The sequence below is a fragment of the Brachypodium distachyon genome, chromosome 2 (assembly GCF_000005505.3).
Source record: "Brachypodium distachyon strain Bd21 chromosome 2, Brachypodium_distachyon_v3.0, whole genome shotgun sequence".
Taxonomy (NCBI): domain Eukaryota; kingdom Viridiplantae; phylum Streptophyta; class Magnoliopsida; order Poales; family Poaceae; genus Brachypodium; species Brachypodium distachyon.
In genome coordinates, this window is record NC_016132.3 from 9,923,203 (window position 1) to 9,946,402 (window position 23,200).

The 23,200-nt window shown below is 51.8% G+C and overlaps 1 protein-coding gene across 2 annotated transcripts; it reads right to left on the bottom strand.

Moving 5' to 3' along the window:
* Positions 1–3,420: 3,420 nt before the first annotated feature.
* LOC104582558 lies at positions 3,421–5,074 on the bottom strand. Of its 2 annotated transcripts, none has more exons than XM_010232522.3 (2): positions 4,859–5,074; positions 3,421–4,693 (listed from the first exon to the last, which is right to left on the bottom strand). In XM_010232522.3, the coding sequence occupies exon 2, from the start codon at positions 4,647–4,649 to the stop codon at positions 3,567–3,569; it is 1,083 nt and encodes a 360-aa protein (XP_010230824.1). In that variant the 5' UTR covers positions 4,650–4,693; positions 4,859–5,074; the 3' UTR covers positions 3,421–3,566. The 2 variants fall into 2 exon arrangements, with proteins under 2 accessions (XP_010230824.1, XP_010230823.1); XM_010232521.3 differs by having other exon boundaries at positions 3,421–4,698.
* Between the last annotated feature and the right edge of the window lie 18,126 nt (positions 5,075–23,200).

Sequence of the window (23,200 nt, forward strand, 5' to 3'; positions counted from 1 at the left end):
ACCCCATTTATAGATAAACCCTATTGGTTTTAAGATCCAAAGCTCAAATGGGTGAAACCCTAGGGTTTAAAATGAAATAAAACCTTTTTAAAGCCTTTTGAGATTCAAATTTGAATTCAAATATGCAATTGTGGCATGATGCTCATGGATGCAATGCATATGAAAGGTTTTGAATTTTTGGGATGTTACACGTTCTCTCTGCTCTTGGAGCACCTCATTGAGAGCCGTGGCAAGGACGCGGTGGCTGTGCACCCTCCAGCGACACACGCGGAGGCATGCACCGCCACCACGTCTTCGCGACGCCTCTCGCCTCTTGCACCGCCATTTTTGGTGTCCTTTCGTAAGAGATATGGCAAGGCCACGATGGTGGGAACACCCTCAGCGACAAGCGCAGAGGGATGCACCACCATCGCCTCTCTGCGACATCTCTTGCTTTCTTGCCCGTTGCCGGTGTTGCGCTTGCTCCGGTCTTTAAATAGCCAAAGCGCTGCCCTTGCCGCCACACGCACGGAACCGCCGGTTGACGCGTGGAGGCACTGGCCCTGTCTCAGAGTGCTGCATCAAGCCTCGAAGTAATTGCCATATACGTACGGCTTACCCGCAAGACGACGACACCCGTGACTGCTCCACGAGCGCCATAGTGCGCCTTCGTCCCCGCTTTTATCCTGCATGTTAGATCTTTGCAATGCCCGATTTTTTTTTTGAAATGCACGAAAAAGACAACACTGATTGGATAACCTCCTGCTTCCCAGCCCCCGGGCACCGAAGAGTCAACCTCAGGTTTGGGTGTGAGCATCTTCTCTATTCCATGGTGCCACGCTGGCACGCAGCATGTTGTGAACGGGTTCACCAACTGCTGGACCTCGTTCCGGGGCAGCCCGGGAACGACCTTGGTTTTCGGGGTTCCGGCAGCCCCCTGCTCACAGCCAAGGATGAGGAGGCAATTCTGTGCACCTAGAGTAGGAGACAGAAGCACACATTAATAGTAAAACACAATAGTTACTCAAGCAACACTTATCTTTATTCAACTTTGTGCTAGTGGATTACAATCGGGCCTTACCCGGCTACACTAGCTTAAAGAGGCACGCTGCCGCAGCGTCACCCGTGGGTAAGGCACCACCGTTTCATGGGTAGAAAATGCACAGGTGCTCAATGTTTCAACTATTGGGCACCGGCAAGCCTTCTTCGGTTTCCAGCCGGACAACCCCCGGTCTGGTCACCTGCACTACCCGGAAAGGGCCTTCCCAGTCTGGAGTCAACTTGTTCCCGGCCTTCGTTCCTTGTGTCCGGCGCAGGACGAGGTCTCCAACCTCGAGCCCCCGGGGACGGACTCTCCTGTCGTGATAACGACGGAGCCTCTGCTGGTAGCCTGTAGCTCGCACAGCAGCCTGGCATCGAATCTCCTCGATGAAGGTAAGGTCATCAATCCTCTGCGCGTGTTGGCTCTGGTCGCCGTACGCGCGTACCCGAGGTGACCCATGCTTGAGCTCGAGGGGCAGCACAGCTTCTGCCCCGTAGACGAGGGCAAACGGAGTTTGGCCCGTCGCCCGACTTTGTGTAGTCCGTATCGACCACATCATGGGCTAGAGTTCTTCAACCCAGTGTTTCCCGTGGCCCTTGAGCTTGTCAAAGTTTCTCGTTTTGAGCCCCCACAGTACTTCTGCGTTGGCTCGCTCCACTTGCCTGTTGCTCCTCGGATGAACGACGGAGGCAAAGTGAATTTTGGTGCCCATGTCCTCGCTGTAAGCTTGGAACACTGCACTAGTGAATTGTGTGCCATTATCGGTGATGTGCCGTTAGGCACACCAAACCGGCACACAATGTCCTTGAAAAACTTGATGGCCGCCTGTGCCGTGATAGCTCGAACAGGCTCCACCTCGATCCACTTCGAGAACTCGTCGATGGCCATGAGTAGGTACTCGTAGCCGCCAACTGCTCTTGGTAATTTCTCGACGATGTCCAGCCCCCAGACCGCGATAGGCCACGAGGACGGGATAACTTGTAGGGCTTGCGCTGGCTGGTTGCTCTTCTTGGCGTGAAACTGGCACGCTTCACAGGTCTCGACTAGTTGCTCGGCATCGGCTAATGCTGTTGGCCAGTAGAAGCCATGCCGGAATGCTTTCCCAGCTAGCACCCTGGAGGCCACATGGTGCGAGCATGTGCCTCGATGGATATCCTCCAGCAGCGTGCGCCCTTCTTCCTGGGCACGCAGAGGAGCATAACTCCGTTAGGACGCCTCCGGTAGAAATCCCTATCCACCAGAGCGTACATTTTAGCTTGCCGGGCCACTCGCTCCGCGGCAACACCTTTCTCCGGGAGGGTCCCGTCCCTGAGGTAGCGAACAATATCCGCCCCCTAGGGTGGCGGTTCCCGGCTCGTGCATGCCACAAGCTTGGCGGCATTGTCGCACCAGTGGCACCTGGGGTACCACCACTGCATGACGCGTGGGCCATCTCGCTTGCTCCCCGGGAGGATTGCACCCCGGGCAGCACCTCGCGAGCTGCCCGGCAAGTACTAGCACGGCAGGGCTAGCCGGGCTGCGGGGGTTGCCTTGGAGGGCAGCAAGAGAAATCCCGCCTGGGCGCTTCCCGGGAAGGTTACTTGCTGGGAAGGGCCTTCCCAGGCGCAGGCGCCCGTTACAGGAGCGGGACCGAGTGGGCAGGACAACGACGCCACGTGGCCGCTCGGCGGGCTCCCCATGCACAGGGTTCGTCAGGACAAGGAGCGAAGCACACTCAAGCATTAAATGCATCGACAGAAAGGGGATTCCCCGTCCAGTCAGCCTACAGTGACTGGCCTGGTGTAAATTTTTAGGCACGTAGGACCCTAGTTGCAGGGCTACCCATCCTGCATGCAAGCCAGCGCGGCAGGGCCGAGCTGCCCTGGCTCCTTGTTCGCCATTTGTTACCCATGCACCGAGGCACCTGTGGTATCCTCTTAGGTATAAAAGGAGGACCCCCGCCAACGGTCAAAGGGTTGGATGGACTCTCAGTTCACTACTAATTCTGGCCAAAAGTAGCAAGTAACACTTAGCTAAGAAGAGAGAGAGCACCCGGGGACTCCCTCCGGCAACTTGTAAACCCTTGCTCATCGGTTAAAACCCTACGTCCTACTTCTGAGTTTGCTATTAAATTAGAGTAATAAGGAGTAGCAAACTCATCCAAGCCATTAGATCAAAACAAATGAACGGCCCTAATTAATTCAGTGTACAGTAGAAGAGCTCTTGTAAGTAGTAGAGAAGTAGAGAAAAAGATGAGATGAGATGTTGTGGATTGTTTTTAAAAATTCATTTCATTTTGAGCTATTATCACGATTATTACTACTGTACTACAATACTACATTGAGGAGAAACGTTGTGTCCTTCGCAAACCCAAAGCATCTTACCTCTCAATAAGCGTTCTATGCAGTGAACAGTATCTCTAGCAAATGAAACTTTCAACTCATGATTTGAACTTACAACAGAAACTATAGCATTCAGTCGCAATTGGAATCTGAAAGCTTCGAACTGAGGAATGTTTCAAACTTGACTTAAAAATACACCGAGGGGGGGCTCATAAAAAAGTTGGCTACATCCAGAATGCCACAGGAGTAGAACAGATGTCATTAAATATATGCGCTTCAGTCATGTCGTAGGAGTGCACTCTTAGCCGTGTTGTCCGGAGGTCTCCATTTTTATCATACTTGAGAACAAACCTTGTCATGTACAACACACGGCGGCGTGGCCCATGACAGAGTTCGAAAGGCTGATCATCCTTGTGCACGAGAGACTCAATTAGGCAGTAGTCGCTGTTCCCCAGATGGAGAAGGGTGGCACCTAGGTGCCTCTCATTGTCTGCAGAGAAGAGCTGGTCCTTTCCGAGCTTCCAAGCTGGCATGCTACCGCATTTGGCAGCCGTGGCAACAGGCGGAACATCGCAGGAGCAGACGTAGCCAACGCCGCCTTTGTGACGGCAGAATCCTACCCAAGCATCAAGCTCGCCGTCAAAGTAGGCTTGGCCTTTGAATGGCATGACCCATTTGCCTTGGCATGTCCAGCCGAGGTTCCCAGTGTCCAAGCAGAAGGTGCTTGCCACTTCAGAGACGAAGAGTGACCGGCCGTCAGGGTGCACCGCGTAGGACACGATGTGAGCAGACTGCAGCGGAGCCAAGGCTGAGCATATGGTCCAAGACCACTGTGTGTGTTCGTCAATGATGTCGCGGCATGGCGGGGCATCAAGCACACATACGCAGGATCCCACCATCATGTAAAGCTTGCCGGCAACAGATGCGAAGACAGGCTTGCGCCATACCTTCTCGCCGTTGGGGTGTGCGCAGAGGCTGAGTCCCAGCGTTTTTGTGTCGAATACAGGGAACGAGCTGTCAGCGGTGCTCGAGACCGGCATGGCCAGTATGTTGGTGCCATGCCCGCCGAAATGATGCAAACGGCAGTGAGGGCCGTCAAAGCGCACAACGGGGGGATCTGGGAGGGGCTCAGCCTGCTCATCCAGGTCGGCGCCGGCGTAAGAGTCGAAGACGTCGACGTCTACCTTGCGGACGCTGTATCCCCTTTCCCAGTCATCGACCACGAGATAGACATGCTGTCGCGGTTCATGCGGCCGCCGCTTGGCCGTGTGGCAACATGGCTGGAGCATGTACTGCCGCTTAGACATGTCGACTACTCGACTTCCTCCTCTCCGGCGGGACTATGTGATTTCTGTGCTGCCAGGAAATAGATCAACTCCTTAGAATAAGAAAACCAAGACCGGCCCCTGATAAATAAGCCAAACGAGACCGATTGGGAAACGATGCGGCTTGATTGTAACCGAATTCCACTCAGATTAGCAATCAACCATCGGATTGGATTCAGGGAAACATTTACCGCCGAATCCGACTCGCATGCTGACTGGCTATGAACTAGCCGAGGGCGTCCATCGCTTCCCTCTAGAGAGGCATGGCGACAGCGGAGGATCTCCCACCGCGACAGCGAGGGCTTTTTGCGGCGGCGAGGGTTTTGTGCGGGATTGCGGCGGCGGGGAGTGAAGCAAACAGCGGGCGTTCAGTCCCCATAGATCATGGACCGCGGGGGAGATTGACTGGGCTGGGCTTGGCACATAGGCCTGTTCGGCACATAGCCACATAGGCCATAACGGCAGTTTGGGGTGGCACGAGTTGGAGTAAATTTCCCTAAAAAAAAGAAACGAGTTGGAGTAAATTACGAAAAACAACCGCGTGCTCTAAAGAAAAAAGGATCGACTTTTGTCTCTTCGGCGCGGCCGCTTTACTTGGCTATGGAAGTATGCTGTATCCCTTTATACGTTTAATAAAGGCTGTGTGTTAGGCTAAAAAGACAAAACGAAAAGCAAACCATATCGAGGGATCGAGTTTCAATTAGACACCTGTATTTTTTTTTATTATTTTACTAAAAAAAGCACCACTTTCCTGGCCGACGGTTGCTTTTTTTAAACAAAGGGATTTTCCCCGTTTCATTAACGAAACCATATATAGTTTTACAAGAACTTAAACAGTAACAAACAGCAGCATCCTGCTCAACACGGCAGGACCAGGCGCAGCTGGCTGTAAAAAATGAACTGAAGGCCAACACCTCAACGGTTAAGCAGACCCTCAGGCCCTATTCGGTTCAAAGGTTTTTCACAGGAAATATACGAATTGGTGTTCCGCAGGAGTCTCTGAGAAATGGCCGTTCGGATCACAGGAGGTGATATCATAATTTCCTCTGGAATACTGTTCCAGCCCCTCCAATCCACAGGAATTGAAGAATCCAGTCGGAGCTCATTTTTTGCGTATGCCCGATAAAGATCCGTGGCTTGCTAATAAAATAACTGGGTTTGTGGGTTGTTGGTGTGTGCCAGACACTCCAGTCTAGAAACATATTTGATGACTAGGTGCTTAACCAAGGAAACCACATGCAGCCAAATAAAAAAATTCAGAAAGCTGGTACTTCTTCCTCCGTTTTTCTATGTTGTACCGAATACTCAGCTGTCTGGTTTACCTCCGTTTTTTATTACTCAGTTTTGCACCTCTGTTCCTTTTCTATTTCTCTGGTTCCTTCCATTCCTATGTTTTGTATTCCTTTGAACCGAATAGTCCCTCGGACAGAAACCCAACGCTAAGTCAGCACACAGAAGCAAAACCAACCCTAATGATGGCAGACAGCAGACACCACGGCGACGAGCACAATGTTCAGCTAGCAGTGATCCTCCTCCCTGTGGCGCCCATCCCCTAGATGTGAGATCGACATAGGCAATCAGAGAGGGGTGAATGATTGCGCGGAAGTAAATTAAAACTTTTCCCGAAAGTTCAAACCCTAAATCACCTTTCTGTCCGTGATAGTAAAACAGTCTTAAATTTTGATTGGATGAACCAAAAAATACGTATGAGTATGGAAAAGAAAGGTATTAAAATTATCTAACCAACGCAACAAGAATCAGCTCAATCAGACTTACCAATCAAAAGATATGATCAAAATAGTAACAGCTGACAGAAAGTTACGAGGATTAATATAAAACCAATTTCGAGGAATAACAAGAAAGATGAATTAATCGCAATCTTCTCTTGATCTCGTGATAAACCTGCAGCAAAGTATTATGAACTTGTGATGAACCTGCACCAAAGTATTAGAAAGATCTAGCACGAAGATTTCACGAAGATCCGAGAAGAACAGAGATGACACCGCCAACGAATCTCTTTATTGCAACGATGTCGATCGATTACAAAAGATGCAACCATGCATCCAAGAACTCTCCAAGAATTGATATAGATCCAAAGCTTTGAGTTCTCTCACGTCCTTGCTAAAACCCTAGCTAGGATGACCTCTATTTATAAGGGAAAATTCGCGACCCTAAACCGAGTCCGAATCCAACACGAACTCCTCTGTCCCGGTCGTTATTCTGCCCGTGGGGCCCACAGACGACCTCGGATTAAGATTACTCCAAAAGCAAAGTTGTTCGTCTCGACGACGCGCACAACTCTCATGTGGACCACTTTTCCATCCAACGCCATCTTGATGACGCTACTGTTTAATCTTTAAACAGCTCTCATCCAGCCACGACTGGATCTACATATCTTCACGTCGATGCCACTCCATGCCATCCACTCTTTTTGTGATGTCTTCAAAACTCGACCATCACGTATCGAATATCTCCAATACCGTACATATCCGGTATAAACAACGTACGACAAATCGGTGCCCTCCCGGATCATCGTAGCCTTCACTTTCATTGTTCCTTCACACGAACGTCCCGCATGACCTTGATCCTCGACCTCAGCTTCTCCCAAGCTTCGTCCCTCGATCCCGTCATCAACCACGTTCCTCTAGCTCCGGCAACACTTGAAAGCGAACACACAAATAACCAGTACGAGCACAAGTCCACGACTTGACTCAGGGTAAGTTCCACACAACTCACGCCATGTTTTCACATAAGAAACTAATGGATCAGCACATCACTAGCAAAGCACTAAATCCAAACAAGATACATGTCATCACTTAAATATCCATATTATCCAAAGTATCCACATCAATGTTTCATCTAAAACACTTGCCAATGTTACACATCACCTATGATTTCACACTAGATCTAGCTAAATTTTTTTTAAATAATATGATTTTTTAATATTTTTAAAAATAATAAGTGTTTTTTAAAAATTTCAAAATTAATACGGCCTCCTCCTCACCCAGGCCGATTAGGCCTGCCGAAGCTGATTAGGGCCATTCGGCCTGGGCCAGGCTAATTGGAGGCAGGCTGCTCAGAGCCTGGGTCCCACAAGAGGCAGTCGGCATGGCCCAAGCCGACTGAAGCCCAGTTGGTTTCGCCCAGGCCGACTGGCTTCAGTTGGTTTCGCCAAAGCCGATTGAAACTAATTAGGCTAATCAGCTTCGCCAAAGCTAATTAGTTGCATGATCAATGCATACACGTACGATGGACAATTTTTGTGTCGAATCCTTGCGGTTTTTTGAACTAAAAGACTTGACAATTTGAATAAATTAGCATACATCGATAATACCACAATTTGATGTGCTGGTTACGGAACCAAGTCACGACTAAATTAACATACATCGATAATACCGCAATTGGACAGAATTAAAGATAACAAATACAATTGAAACACAGTACAAGCACTACTGAGTCCACTCAGGCCATTTTCCAGTCTTATCGCCACATTCTTCTACAGCCTTTGCCACGGTGGCCCTTTCTCTTTTCCTCTCACTTTCTGCCTCACGAGCATCCTTGCGCCTTCGTTCCTCCTCTTTCATGCGAAGTGCTTTCACCCTGTTTTCCCTCAGTGCTTCATCAAAGTAACGACGTTGTTCCTCCCTATGCTCTTTGAGCTCTCTCTTGCTCCTATTTCTCCTGGGCTGCAGCTTTTGCCACACGCTCCTCCACGTGGAAACGCTGCCATGCACTTCGTGACCTTGTGTTAATCTCTTCCACCGCCCAATCTGGCATCTCCGTGTCAATCCAACGATACCACATGCATAGGGGCGGAGGAGACTACAAAAAAGCCTAATGTTACAAATAAATCGAATATGACACACACAACATGTTTAAGCATACCTATATGTGCTTACCGGAGGCTTGTCGTACGGCGAAACTGGGACAGGTGGATCATGCTCATAGTTCGCACACATGAAAAACTTCATGCGCAGCTTATCTGAAAAATATGTCACCTCCTTCACCTTGCATAGATTGCCGCATCAACACCTGAGATGTCCCACCCCCGGAGGCAACATCGCTTCTTTCATCTTCCTCGGCCTCTCACCCTGGTCGGAGCAAGGCAAACTCATTGGGGGACACTGGAATATTCAAAAAAACAGTAGTGCGAAGGATGCTTGGATGACAACCGGATATGAGGTATTTATAAGCTCTCAAACTCATTCTCCCGCCACCGTTTCCCGCCATGTTCTCCCGCCATCGTTTTATTTGTATCTTCTGTAACTATAAAAGACCGTCCATAGTATTGAAGTGTAGTCTCACCATTTCGTCTAGGAAGATGTCGTCCGGCTTCCCAGATGATCGTAGATGTTGGTCAGGTATGTCCCGGAGGCTATTGTGGTTAGCCGGTGATTTCAAGGTAGATAATAGGATAGTTCAATGGGACAAACTCATTAGTAGTGACACCCTACTAACTAGCTGGGCCACCAATTAAGAAGGTGCAGATTCCCATTGAGGACTTCTGTAGAGATACGGCAAGAACTGCTAAGATTGCACGAAAGGTGGAAGAAGCACAGTCAAGGTAAGAGTGAGTCATACCTAGAATGGTGAAGCGACCGCCCCCGTACAAGGGTTCGATCTCTGTGCTTTTAGTGCTAGTACCTGAATCGACTCACTAGCACACACAGTTTCAAGATGTAATATCATAGAACAAAGGTCTCAAGTATTACAACGCAATTTCCAGAATTTAAGAATACTTACAAACTGGCATAACCACTTGGGTTAGCTCGAATTAAAACAAAAGTTCAACAGCAGAAAGCGAAAGATACAAGGGCTACATTAACACCACAGTGAGAGCATGTTGGAATGTAGGCCCGTAACCCCAAGGCAAATACGTACCCTCAATCTTCATAATGCAACTAATAAAGCAACTAGTGCATAGTAAAAATATTTGGGAGATGATCAAAGTGAAACTTGCCTTGTCCAAAGCTGTGGTAGTTTTCGCACTCTTCGCAACAACAAGGTTCACACTCCAAACAATCTAAAATAAAAGAATACACACACACACACACACACATAAACATGCTACTCAATACAAAAACATGCCATGATGCATAGATACGATGATGCACACATAGATTGGTTTTAAACTTAAAGGGTTTAGCTTCTGTTTTAAAGAGCTTTACAAAAGGTTTGAACAGATTATAAACTAATAAGGAAGTAATTACTTTGTATGAAACAAAGGTGAGATTTAATAAAGGCTTAATTGATCTCTTTATAAGGCATGGAGCAAGATTAATTTGGTGTGGCAAGATTATTTACAAAATATTTTCCCCTCTAGTCCTAAGAGTGTATACTCAAAACATTTTTCAACATGATAGCAGGTTCAAAATAATTTTAAAACTATTCATATGAATATTAAACCATAACTAAGCATTCTGTAATTTGGTTCTGTTAAAGTTGTTCAAAGTCAAAATTAAACTATGCCAAAAGATTCTATAAGATGTGAGGATTCCAGAAAGGTGCGGAACTTCAAATTTGGCCACACGGTTTAAAAGATCTGAACGTTTGAAGTTTCAGGAGCTTTTCTGCAAAAGTCCCTTTTAATCTCGGTCCGGGAAACATTTTAATAAAAAGGGTGGCACGTGGCGTCTTTCTATTAGCCGGTACCGGTTCACTTAAGTGGACAAAACTCAGGCGTTGGATCTAGATCGGACGGACGAGATGGGGCCTTCCTTACCTCCGGCTAGGGTTCCTTCTCCGGTGAGCTCGGTGGCGGCGGCGGCTTCGGGGGAACGGCAGCGCGCGTCTCCGGTGCGGCTCCGGCTTCAGGACAAGGTGGGGGAGGTGCGGCTTGACGTGGCGAACCTCGTGGCGGGGGAGTTCTTCCACGCGGTCGACGGAGGCGACGCCTAGGGGTCGGGCCGGCGGCGTGCTTCGGGCGTGACGGCGAACTCGAGCTTCAGTGCTCCAAAAATAAAAAGTAACCGCGTCAAAAGCTTCGTAAAGGGGAGGGGAGAAGGAAAAATGGGGTGGCAGCGACTGCGGACCTTTTGGTCATCGGCGGCGAGCTCCACACGGCGGCGACAATGGCTAGGTGGCACGGGCAAAATTAGAGTAGTTCGGTGGTGGTTCGGGGGAGAGAGGAGAGGGGAAAAGAAGAGGAACTCGGGGGCTTCAAAATGACGCGCTTGGACTCGGATATGGGATCGTGTACGCGGAGGAAACGGAGTGGAGTTCGTGCGTTTGGAGGACTCGGACAGCGTGGGGTCTTCGGGCCGGCAGTGGGAGGTTGAAGGTGATACTGATGGGTGGGGCCTGCCCGTCAGAGGCTCGGGCGTGCACGCAGGGCTGCGGCCCGGCTCGGTGCGCTGAGGTAAGTGGGCCGGCCCGGTTGGGTCGGTCCGGTTACCTTTTTTTTCTTTTCTTTTTCTTTTTTTCTATCTTTTGAATGCAACTTTTGTTTTAAAGCTCCAATTCGAGTCAAATAAAATGCAACAAAATTTATAAAATCATATTTTCGTATGATTCAACTTTTGGGACAAGAATTCCCTCAAAATAAAATATTTAAAAATACTTTTTCCTAAAAACTAGCCTTTAGGGCTTTTTAGCTATTAAATTTTTTTAGTGTTTTCGAATTCAAATCAAACACCAAAATATGGGGTAGCACCTTTATTGCGTTAAACCCCTTTATGAAATCACCCTCATGGGTTAAGATCCAATTGACAAAAGAAAGGTAAAAGAAAAGATTCAAATAAAAGGGCACATTGTTATTGAGTTCATCTGAGTTTGAAAATTATGGTTTTAAATGGGGTTGAATGCAAAGGTTATATGATGCTTATGAAATGCAATGCATATGGAGGTTTTTTTTGAAAATTGGGATGTTACAGACCTAACCCCCTTAAGATGAATCTCGCCCTCGAGATTCCTGCCGGTTAGCAAATAGGTGTGGGTGGTCTTCTCGAAGATCTTGTTCGCGCTCCCACGTAGCTTCTTCTTCGGTGTGGTGATTCCGCTGTACCTTGCAGAATTTGATGGTCTTGGTACGAGTATTTCTCTCTACGGTATCCAAGATCCTGATCGGCTTCTCTTCATAAGTGAGGTCGCTTTGTATCTCGACTTCTTCAAGTGGAACTGTATCCCTCAACGGTGTATCAGCTATTTCTGGGTGACACTTTTTCAGTTGTGATACGTGGAACACGTTGTGGACGCTCGTCAACACTTCCGGTAATTCTAACTTGTAAGCTACCTCTCCTTGGCGTGTTAAAATCTTGTAAGGTCCAATGAAGCGCGGTGCTAATTTTCCTTTAATCCCAAATCTCTTAACTCCGCGTATCGGAGAAACTCTGAGATACGCTCTGTCACCAATCTCATAGGTGACTTTTCTATGCTTGGAATCTGCATAACTCTTCTGCCTGGATTGAGCTATCTTGAGTCTGTCTCGAATTAGTCTGACCTTCTCTTTGGCATCTTTTATCATGTCGGGACCGAATAAACTACGGTCTCCTACTCCATCCCATAAAAGAGGTGTCGTGCATTTCTTGCCACACAAAGCTTCGAAAGGTGCCATTCCAATGTTTGATTGAAAACTGTTGTTGTATGAGAACTCTGCATATGGTAGATTCTCATGCCAGCTAGAACCATAATCCAGAGCGCAAGCTCTTAACATGTCCTCGAGGATTTGGTTCACTCTTTCGGTTTGTCCATCCGTCTGTGGATGAAACGCTGTGCTAAACTCCAGTCCCGTGCCTAGAGACTCATGCAATTTTCCCCAAAATCTTGAAGTAAACTGAGTACCTTTGTCTGAGACGATCTCTTTAGGGACTCCATGTAGGCACACAATTCTAGACATGTAGCGTTTGGCCAACTGAGCACTTGTATAAGTGGTCTTCACAGGTATGAAATGAGCAAGCTTGGTCAAACGGTCAACTACGACTCATATCGAATCATAACCAGACCTTGTCCTCGGTAAGCCGGTGATGAAATCCATGCCTACTTTATCCCATTTCCAGTCTGGCACTGGCAACGGTCGTAGTAGTCCAGCTGGTTTCTGATGTTCAGCCTTGACTTTGTTACATACATCACACAGAGAAAAATGCTCAGCGATATCTCGATTCAATCCTGTCCACGTGAATATATATTTCAAGCTCTTGTGATCGGTGAATAATTCACAATACTTTCCCATGGGATAGTATCTCCAAGTTTTGAGTGCGTGCACTACAGATGTGTGGGAGCACGGTCTTCGGTACCGGGGATGCCGAGCACCCCCTGTCGCACCAGTGGCACCCGGGGTACCACTGTTGCTTGACGCGTGGGCCACCTCGCTTGCTCCCCCAAGGGTTCGCGCCTGTAACATCCCAAAAATTCAAAATCTTTCATATGCATTGCACTCATGAGCATCATGCAACAATTGCATATTTGAATCAAATTTGAATTCCAAAAAGGCTTTAAAAAGGTTTTATTTCATTTTAAACCTTAGGTTTTTCACCCATTTGAGTTTTGGACTTCAAACCATTAGGGTTTATCTATAAAAGGGATTTATTGCATAAGTAAGCTATCCCATAATTTTTGGGTATTTATTTGGAGTTGAAAAACTATTTTGTTTAAATAGTTATAAAGCCCTAAAGGCATTTATAGGGCAAATGTATTTTTATATATTTTATTTGGAAGGGAAATTAGTCCCAAAAGTTGAATCATATTACAATATGATTTTACAAATTTTCTGGAAGTTATCTGGATCAATTTGGAGTTCAAAATCAAAAGATATCAACGAAAAACAGAAAAAGAAAAAAAAGGAAAAAGGTTAACGAAAAAAAAAGGAGAAACGGACCGGCCCGGCCATTTTGGGCCGAACTGGCCCGCTTACCGCGCGCGCATCGCAGCCCCGCAGCACCCCGCGCCTGCGCCCGGCCGCTGACTAGCGGGACCCACCTGTCAGGGAGCTCCTTCCCCGACAGGCAAGCCCCCGAATTCCGCTGCCCGCGCCGCCGCCTGCCATTTACGCCGCCGCGCGCCGTCTCCACCGCAATCGCCTCCCTCGTCCATTATTTGCAGCCCCGACCGCGTCCCTATAAAGGCGACGGCCCCCTGTCTCCTTTCCCCCTAAATCCCCTTGCCACCACGCCGCCAGGTCGCCGAAATTCCTCGGCGGAGCGAGGAGCCCGCCGCCGCTGTTTTTGCTTCGGGTCGACACCGCCGGTGAGCCATGTTGCACGAACCCACAAATTTCTTGATCCCCTCGATCTTGCGCGCGTTTTGACGCGCGCGGATTTGTTTTTAGTGCCCCCTAGCAGCCGGAGCTGCGCCGCCCGACCTCGCCGGAGTCCGTACCCACGCCGCCGGAGCTCTCCGTTGTCCCAGGCGTCGCCTCAGTCCTCGTCCCGTCGTCCCGTGTGCGTCACGACCTCCGCCTCGTCGCGCCGCCCACGCCGGCGGTCTTCCCCGAGCCCTAAGACCACCGGAACCCCGTCCGCCGCCCGCCCGCACCGTGCCACGCCGCCGCCGGACGCCGTTCGCCAGAACCCTAAGGTCCCCGGAGGTGAGCCCGACCCCTCGTGACTGTTGGATCTCGGCCAACGGCCGAGATTAAATCCGCGTTATGCTTTAAGTGAACCGGTACCGACCAATCACGGCTTGACACGTGGCACTTTAATAGAAAACGAAAATGTAATTTTTATTCCCGGATTAATTAAAATGGCACTTTTGCAGAAAAGCCCCCGAAACTTCAAACGTTCATATCTTTTAAACCGTTTGGCCAAATTTGAATAACTTAACCACAGAGAATTTACAGAAAGGTATTTAATGCCATTTAAATCATATCTTTTAATTTAGAGATCCTTTTTAATTGAAACCAGTGCCCAAAAATTTGTTTTGCCGTCCTCTGTTCAATGGGACAGAGAAATAAATTTTTTGAATTAAATTAATAGGCTAATGCCAATAAAACCTTGTTTTAGGGTTTAATCTCTAGGTTTTGCATTTTGTTTTTAAACCTAATGCATTATTTTTAATTGCTAATGCTTTGGACTAGTTGATCACCCGAATAAATTAACTCAATCATGTTACATGTTTTGCATTGCATCATGGCATATATCTCCTTTTGATTGTATTGTGTGTTTATGTATGCATTGTTTGTATTTGATTAGTTTTCTCGGAGAGCGAACTGTGTGATTGCGAAGTGTGCTTGAATTCAACTGCTATCAAGGCAAGTTCACTTTGACCAATATCCTATTATTTTATTATGCACTAGTTTTTATTAGTTGCATTGTTAGGATTATTATTGTACCTATGCTAGCTATGATTCTCCTAGTAGTATAGGTTACCCTTGCCATGTTCTTACCACCAATTGCCATCGTATTAGTCAAATGCTATGCTATGATAGTATACGAGGGTGGTATTATTACAATGTGATGTTATTGAATTAAAGTATGGTTTTCCTAGTGTATGGCAAAACAAGTAATTCAATGAACCGTCCTGGGTGGGCTGCTTTGAGTATTTGAGATGCATGCGACGTCAGGTCCATTTCTATGGGTCCATTTCTGTGAGTCGTCTCACCATGTCTATGGGAGCACCTGCGTCACAAATGTGGGATGCCACCCGGGGTAACTAGAGACTGGACTAGTTTCCTATTTAGTAGCTTCCAGTACAACCACATGCTAATATGGGCTCTGGCTTGATGGAGTAAGACATATGATCCTGGATCCGAGGGATTGTGCAGATGTAGCCGTGTAGGTGGGAACGTAGGTCCCTCAGGTGGTGTCGGTGACTATGGTCTGAAAATTTTTGTAATCGACGCCGTTGCTACTCTATCCTGAGGACAGCAAGGAATTAACACGTTTATTTCTTGTGGGGAATGTGTACAACCTCTCGAGAGTGTCAAACTAAGTACTTAGCCGTGTCCCCGGTTACGGACAATTATGAGCAACTAGATTTGGGAGCTGTAAGGAAGGTCTCACTCATTCCAATTTCTTAATAAAATGTATGGTTTGAACAGGGTAGGAGCAATTGATGTGTCTACTCAATGTGCTCTAGGCTAATAGGAGCATGGGTGTTTCTACCCCGTGTCCAATAGTGATAAAACTATTTGTCTAAAAATGATAGGATGAAACATTGATGCTTTTATGCAAATAGCCAAACCACTACCTTGCCAAATAATGCATATACTTGTTAGGTCTGCTATAACTCTTTGGTGAACTTGCCAATACATTCAATGTATTGACCCCCTAGTGGCTGCAACGTTTAAATGTTGCAGGTGAACCAGGTGAAGAGTGAGGTACGAATTGTTAAGGCTGCGAGTTTACATTCCAAAATGTTTCGACTATGGAGTTGTTACGGGACTCCTGTATCTTCTGCCTTCCGCTGCAAGATTTTATTTTCTCTTGAGCTAACCCATGAGGTTATGCAATATGTAAGGTACAATTTAATTCTGGATCAATATGATGCAATATACTTTTGACATTTGTATCTTGATATTACATCTTGAAACTGTGTGTGCTAGCGAGTCGATCCAGGGACTAGCACAGTAAGCACAGAGATCGAACCCTGTACGGGGGCAGTCACTTCAGCGCCCCGAGCAGCATTGCGCGAGCTGCCCGGCAAGTCACCTGCCCGAAAGGACTAGCGGGGCTGCGGGGATTGCCCTGGAGGCAGCAAGGGAATTCTTGCCTGGGCGCTTCCCGGGAAGTTCCTTGTCGGGAGGAGGGTTCCTGGGCGCAAGTGACCGTTACAGGAGAGGGGCCGAGCGGACAGGACAGCAACGCCACGTGGCTGCTTGGCAGGCTCCCTGTGCGCAGGGTTCGTCAGGACAAAGAGTGGAGCACACGCGAGCATTAAATGCACCGACAGAGAGAGGATTCCCCCTCCATTCAGCCTAAAGTGACTGGCCTGGGGTAAATTTTAGGCACCTAGGCCCCTAGTTGCAGGGCTACTCAACCTGCATGCAAGCCAGCGCACCGAGGGGGAGCTGCCTTAGCTCTTTGCCTGCCATTTTTCACCCATGCACCGTGGCACCTGTGTTATCCCCTTCGGTATAAAAGGAGGACCCCCGCCAACGATCAAAGTGTGGGACGAGTTTCCAGTTCACTACTAGCAATAGCTCGAAGTAGCAAGTACCCCTTAGCGAGAAGAGAGAGCACCAGGGGACTCCCCCGGGCAACCTGTAAACTCAGGTTCACTGGTTAATAGCAAACTCAGAAGCAGGACGTAGGGTTTTACACCTCAGGGTGGCCCAAACCTGGGTAAAAACGTGCTCGTGTTCATTGTGTTCTTACGCCTCGCATTGGCCTCGCCGGCGATCCCTGTCGCTCACTGCCGAACCTGAAAGGGGGTACCCGTGCATCCCCGGTGTCGGAGCCCCGTGCTACGACACCCCCTTTTTGGTTCGGGGGAGGGCAAGGGGATCGCTCCGGCGATCGCCGGCGTGGCGAAAGACACGAAGTGTACACAAGAGTTTTTACCCAGGTTCGGGCCACCCGTAGGTGTAATACCCTATGTCCTGCTTTGAGTTGTATTTCTTAGTATGGTTGTTACAGGTTGCCGGGGAGTTCCTGGGCTTTGCTACTGTCGTAGCACGGGGCTCCGACACCGGGGATGCGCAGGCACCCCCTTTTAGGTTCGGCAGTGGGCGACGGGGATCGCTCCGGCGATCGCCGGCGAGGCCAATGCAAATCGTAGGAACACAATGAACACGAGCACGTTTTTACCCAGGTTCGGGCCACCCTGAGGTGCAAAACCCTACGTCCTGCTTCTGAGTTTGTTATTAGCCAGTGAACCAGGGTTTACAGGTTGCCGAGGGGAGTCCCCGGGTGCTCTCTCTTCTTGTTAAGGGGTACTTGCTACTTCGAGCTATTGCTAGCAGTGAACTGGGAACTCATCTAACCCTTTGACCGTTGGCGGGGGTTCTCCTTTTATACCGAAGGGGATACCACGGGTGCCCCGGTGCATGGGTGACAAATGGCGGGCAAAAAGCTAGGGCAGCTCCCCCTCGGTGCGCTGGCTTGCATGCAGGTTGAGTAGCCCTGCAACTAGGGGCCTAGGCGCCTAAAATTTACCCCAGGCCAGTCACTGTAGGTTGAATGGACGGGGAATCCCCTTTCTGTCGGTACATTTAATGCTCGCCTGTGCTCCACACCTTGTCCTGACGAACCCTGCGCACAAGGAGCCCGCCGAGCGGCCACGTGGCGTTGCTGTCCTGTCCGCTCGGCCCCTCTCCTGTAACGGTCACTTGCGCTCGGGAACCCTCCTCCCGGCAAGGAACTTCCCGGGAAGCGCCCAGGAGAGAATTCCCTTGCTGCCCTCCAGGGCAATCCCCGCAGCCTCGCTAGTCCTTCCGGGCTGGTGACTTGCCGGGCAGCTCGCGCAATGCTTCCCGGGGCGCGATCCTTCGGGGGAGCAAGCGAGGTGGCCCACGCGTCAAGCAGCAGTGGTACCCCGGGTGCCACTGGTGCGACAACTACTTGTCCCTCTAAGGGCTAGGCTACTTGGGTGAATGCTGAACGGAATAGAGCCGATTCCTACCGAGGTCCAACCGAGCTGAACCGAACCGAAATCGAACCCTTTGACCGGAGGCATTCCTTTTATAAACAAGAGGATACCACAGGTGCCTACGCATGCAGCGTGACACGTTGCCCAGATGCGTGTCACAACTGCATGGAATACAATTTTACTCATCCACGCTGGACACCATGAACCGCCCGGTCTACTGTACACGGTAGAAATCGTAGGGTAGTCGCTCTAGCCTTGCTAAGCAAGACTAGGCCTGCTGATAAGACTTCACTGTTCTGTCGGTGCATTAAATGCACTGCGCCCGCCGTCTTGTCCTATCTCCACTGTTCTGCGGGTCCCGCCTGCATGCCCGAGCGTGGGTTGCGGGGGTGCACCCTCCCGGCTACCGCACCAGCTAGTTTTGCCGGGAGGCTTTCCTTCGGCTTCCCGGGACCGCGGTTCCCGGGAGCGTCTTGCACTCAGCCCTTAGCTTTAGCTTCGCTAGGGGTCGTCTCCTCGAGGCAGGCTTCCCGGGCTCGTCGTTTCCCAGGAGTCCTTCCTGATGGGGCTTCGTCACTGGCGACCCACGCGTCCCGTATCAGTGGGACCCCGTGGGCCACTGGTACGACAGTAGCCCCCGGGCGTGGGCCGGCCGCCTTGAAGCTTCCAGCGAGTGCTATCCTCGGTTGGTTACCGGGCTACGCCCTACCCGACGCGTGTGTCCCAAGGGGGAAACCCCCTAGCACCCGACCTCGTGGGCCGCATTTATAGTTCCACTTCTCCGAGCGAAATGGTCGGGCGCACGATTTCGTGCCTTATCTCCCTTAATCACTAGAGAGTTAAGGCCACGTCGCGCACCCCCCCTCTTAATCCCTGATTCATTAGGGCTCTTTAGTGCCAATCATGGGGGCGTCTGTTGCAGTCCGCCAGCCCTGATAAATACCCAAGGCCGGCGGCGGAGCACTCCCCATTGTCTCTCGCTCTTGCCACCATCTCCTCCCAAGCTCCCGACTCCCCAATTCCAACTCAACCACCTCTCCTCCTCCACCGATGTCTTCCAAGGGCCAGAACCGTCCCAAGGGGAGCACCAGCAAAGGTGATAAGGCCGACAAAAAGGAACTGTCAGATAGAGCCCGGAAGGAGGAGGAAATGCGGGCTAAATTCGCTTTCTTCCCCCCGGGTACAACGACGAGGGGGTCGACAAGCTGGTCTTGGCGCTGGCCACCAAGCACAATGAGCACGGGCCGACGCGGGACCTTCCCGCCAGAGCGGAGCGCGACGGGCACTACTTCCGGATCTTCAGGAGGTTCATCCTTGCCGGGTTCGTCCCGCCACACTCCTACTTTCTCTCAGCCATCATGGAGTCCTACGGGCTCCTCATGGCGCAACTTCACCCCACGTCGTTCTTCACATTGGCCGTTTTCCAACACCTCTATGAAGCGTTCGTGGGGGTGATGCCGTCGGTGGCGCTATTCCGCCACTACTACTACCTGAGGGTGGAGAAGAAGGCTCCCCTGTCCTCGGGGGTAATGTTCCGATTCCGCGACAGGATCAGATCGGAATTCATCGAGCTGGGGAAGAAGAAGATCGAGCACCAATGGCGTCGCGACTGGTGCTGGGTGCGCAGCGACGAGCTCCAGGAGTTCCACGAAGGGCTCTGACGACTGGACACTCCGCGACCCGAAGGACGAGGAGCTAGCCCCGATCAGTGCAAAGATCAAGGCACTCTGCGAGGCCAGGCTCACGGACATGGATGTGGCGCGCCACATCATCGGGAGGCACGTGGCCCCCCTGCAGCGGCGCTCGCATCCGGCTGCAACGCACGGACCTCCTCCCGGAGGAAGTGCAGTTCTGGGTGAAGGGTATCACCGGCGAGGACGAGCCCTACCGGCTGCTTCCGCCTAGAGCGCATTCGCTCCACGCCGGGATCCCGAACCCGGGAGCCCAGGATCTCCCACTCTGCAACGAGTGGGGGATCATGGTGGACCCCTCGGCGCAACCCTCACCCCCACAGCCCTGGCCCCAGAAGGGCAAGGGGCCGGCTGCCGACTTGGGGAAAGGGGGCCCAGGCCAGGCCTCCGCCAAGACAGAGGGCTCGGACTCCGACGATTCCTCGTTGGGCATCGGAGGGGACCTCAGCGACGACAACGGCGATGACGACGTTCCCCCATCAGCCGGCGAAGTCGTGCCAGAGGAGGACAACGAGGAAGATGACGTCCCCCGGGTGAGGCGGTCCGCGGCGGAACGGGCGGGCAGGCGGGAGGCCAGCCCGCAGCTCCAGGGGCCTCAAGGCGACACGGGGGCAGGGGTCTCCGGTGGCAGCGGCGTGGCTACATCAGCCGCCCCGACCACCCCGACAACTCCCAGAGCTCTCTCCACGCGAAGCGGCCCTTCGGCGAGGAGCATCCTGTCGGACAGGGTGCTCAAGCTCAAGCCGACAGGGTAAGTCCAATGTCGTTCTGAGCAACTTTGATTTCACGAAATTATTTTGTGCCTGACTAATTCATTTTCGCGTTTTCCAGTTTCTCGAGAAAGAGGGGGCAGACCAGCGTGTCGCCGGCAGCCCCAACCAAGAAGCCTCGCCCAGCCTCGGGCGGCGGCGACCAAGACGCTGCCGGCGCAGCAGTTGCGAGGGCGGCAACGGTCGTGGGGGACCCAAGGATCCTCGACTCGAGCTCGCAGGGCACCGGCCCAGCGGCAGGTATGCGCAAGTTCGAACACTTCCCTTATTATTCGCGCCAATCCCCTCGCTTGACGCAGGAGCCGTTCGTGCAGTTGCCGGAGGGGTTCCGGCTCGCCCACGCCTAGAGAGGTGCGGGTCATCGACCTCACTGGCGAGGTCGATGACGATGCTCAGACAGAGGTTGCCTCCGTCGGAGCCCTTCAACAATCTGTCACGGCGCCTGCCGGGGCCGCGACTGCCGCCACCGATGACGCCACGCAAGGGGCGCCATCCGAGGCGGGAGGCGCAGAGTAGCCTCCGCCAGCCGGGGCGGGCGGTGGTGCCCTGGAGAAGCTCCCGAGCCCCCAGCTCGCCCCTTCGGACGAGCAGGGAGCAGCGGGGCTCGACCATGCCGGCGGCGCGCCATCAAATCCCGATGCGCCCTCGGGGTCGCAGACGGTTGCGGCGGGGTCCTCCTCCTCCGTCGGAGCCGCCTTCAGCCTCGGAGCAAGGGAGCTTGCCGGGCGGACTTGGGGTCGGATCACCTTCGACCCCATCGTGTTCCAACAGGGATACCAAGTGATCGACAACATCCAGCAGCAGCAGATCTTCGTCGATTTTTTCAACGACGCGCGGCAACACCACGCCCGCGTAGGGGCGGAACTGGGCGCAGTGCGACGGGAGGCGGAGGAGCAGTGCACCGAGCTGCAGCGGCTCCGGGAGGAGCTCCAACAGGCACGGCAGGCCGGGGCAACGCCTGCGGTGCAAGGGGTGCTGGAGGCACAGGTCCTCCAGCAGCTGTGGGACCTCCAGCAAGAGCACCAGCGGGAGCTCGAGCTGGTGAAGGCCACACACACCAAGAGCGAGGAGGAGCATCAGGCGGCTCTGGACTCGTTCCAAGGGCGTCTCCGGGAGAAGACGGACCTACTATCCGGCTACTCCCTGGAGATCCAGCGCCTCCGCCACGAGGTCAGAGAGCTGGGTGCGGCGGCCGCAACAGCAGCCGAAGCCTCGGCGCGCCGGGAAAAGGAGCTGCAAGACCAGGCCCGCTCCCGGGAGCGCGAGCTTGGGGGGCAGCTCAAAGCTGCCCAAGATGCCAGCTCGTCCCTTCAGGGCGAGCTCGACATGGCGCGGCAGGAACTCTGGCGGATCGACGACGACAACACCAAGAAGGCGTCGGAGATCGGTCGGCTAAAATCTGAGTGCCGCGAGCACAAGCGGCAGGCCCAGGAGGCTCGCGGTGCGTGCACAGAGCTGTGGGCACGCAGGACAGGGGAGGTGGTCAGGCTGAAGAAGCTGGCCGACTCGGCGAGGGAGGCACTGCAGGGGTTCGACATCCCTGTGGCTTCCTTCGATGGGGCAGACATGGGGAGCATCACTTCGTTCTTTGCAGACTTCGTCGGCCGGCTGAGCGGCCTACAGAGCTGCGTCACGGCCTTCGGGGACCGGCAAGTCGGCCTTGCGGCCGAGCAGGTCGCCGGGCAGATTCTCACCCGAGTCCACTCCGCCCACCCTGACTTCTCGTTCGAGTCGGTCTTCGACGCCTGGTCAAACGAGGAAGAGGCCAAGACACACCGGGAGGCGGTGCAGGGCGTCGTGGACGAGATGGTGGCGCGAATGCAGGGCAAGGTCGACGATGACGAAGCCACTACTGAGGAGGTTGCCGGAGAAGCCCCCGATGCTGAGGATGCCCCTGATACCGAAGCAGCCGCCCCGGGAGCACCTCCCGCAGAGTTCCCTTCCTTCTCTTTTTTCTTATTTCCCTACAAGTGGCGCATGGCGCCTTAGAACTTTTTATGTTAGCTTTCCCTTGTCCTTATCAGTGTTTCTCGTCAACTTGTTTTGCCCAAGCTTTAATATATATCCAATGCTATTTTCACTTGCTCCTTTGCCTAAAACTATCTTGCTGGGGAGGGGCTCTGTCCTTCTTGTGTTTTAGCCTTGCGTACCCGGGGACTCAAATAGCAGCGGCTAGTCACTCCGCCTGCGGGTTTACTACCCTAGCGCGCACGCCTCCGGGACGGACCCGCGAGCCACGTGTGGGGGGCCGTCCTCACCCCGCAAGCGTCCTTCCTACGCTCCGGCTACACGAGGACCGAGCTAACCCCAGCAAACTAGTGTTACTAAGGGGAAAAACCAAGGACCCAAAATGAGATACTTAGCTTCCCATTTCTTTTTGGATTTGTTGCACCTTGTTTAGAGCCGTGGCAAGGCCGTGGTGGTAGTGCACCCTCCAGCAGCACCCTTGGGGCTGCGGAGGCATGCACCACCACCGCGTCTTTACGATGCCTCTCGCTTGTCTCATCGCCACTTCTGGTGTCGCTCCATAAGAGATGTGTCAGGGCCGCGATGGTGGGAACACCCTTAGCGGCAAGCGTAGAGGGATGCACCACCATCGTCTCTCTGCGAC

Bases quoted from the DNA above. Each gene is read 5' to 3' on its own strand.
- LOC104582558 (XM_010232522.3), bottom strand. From the start codon at position 4,649: ATGTCTAAGCGGCAGTACATGCTCCAGCCATGTTGCCACACGGCCAAG.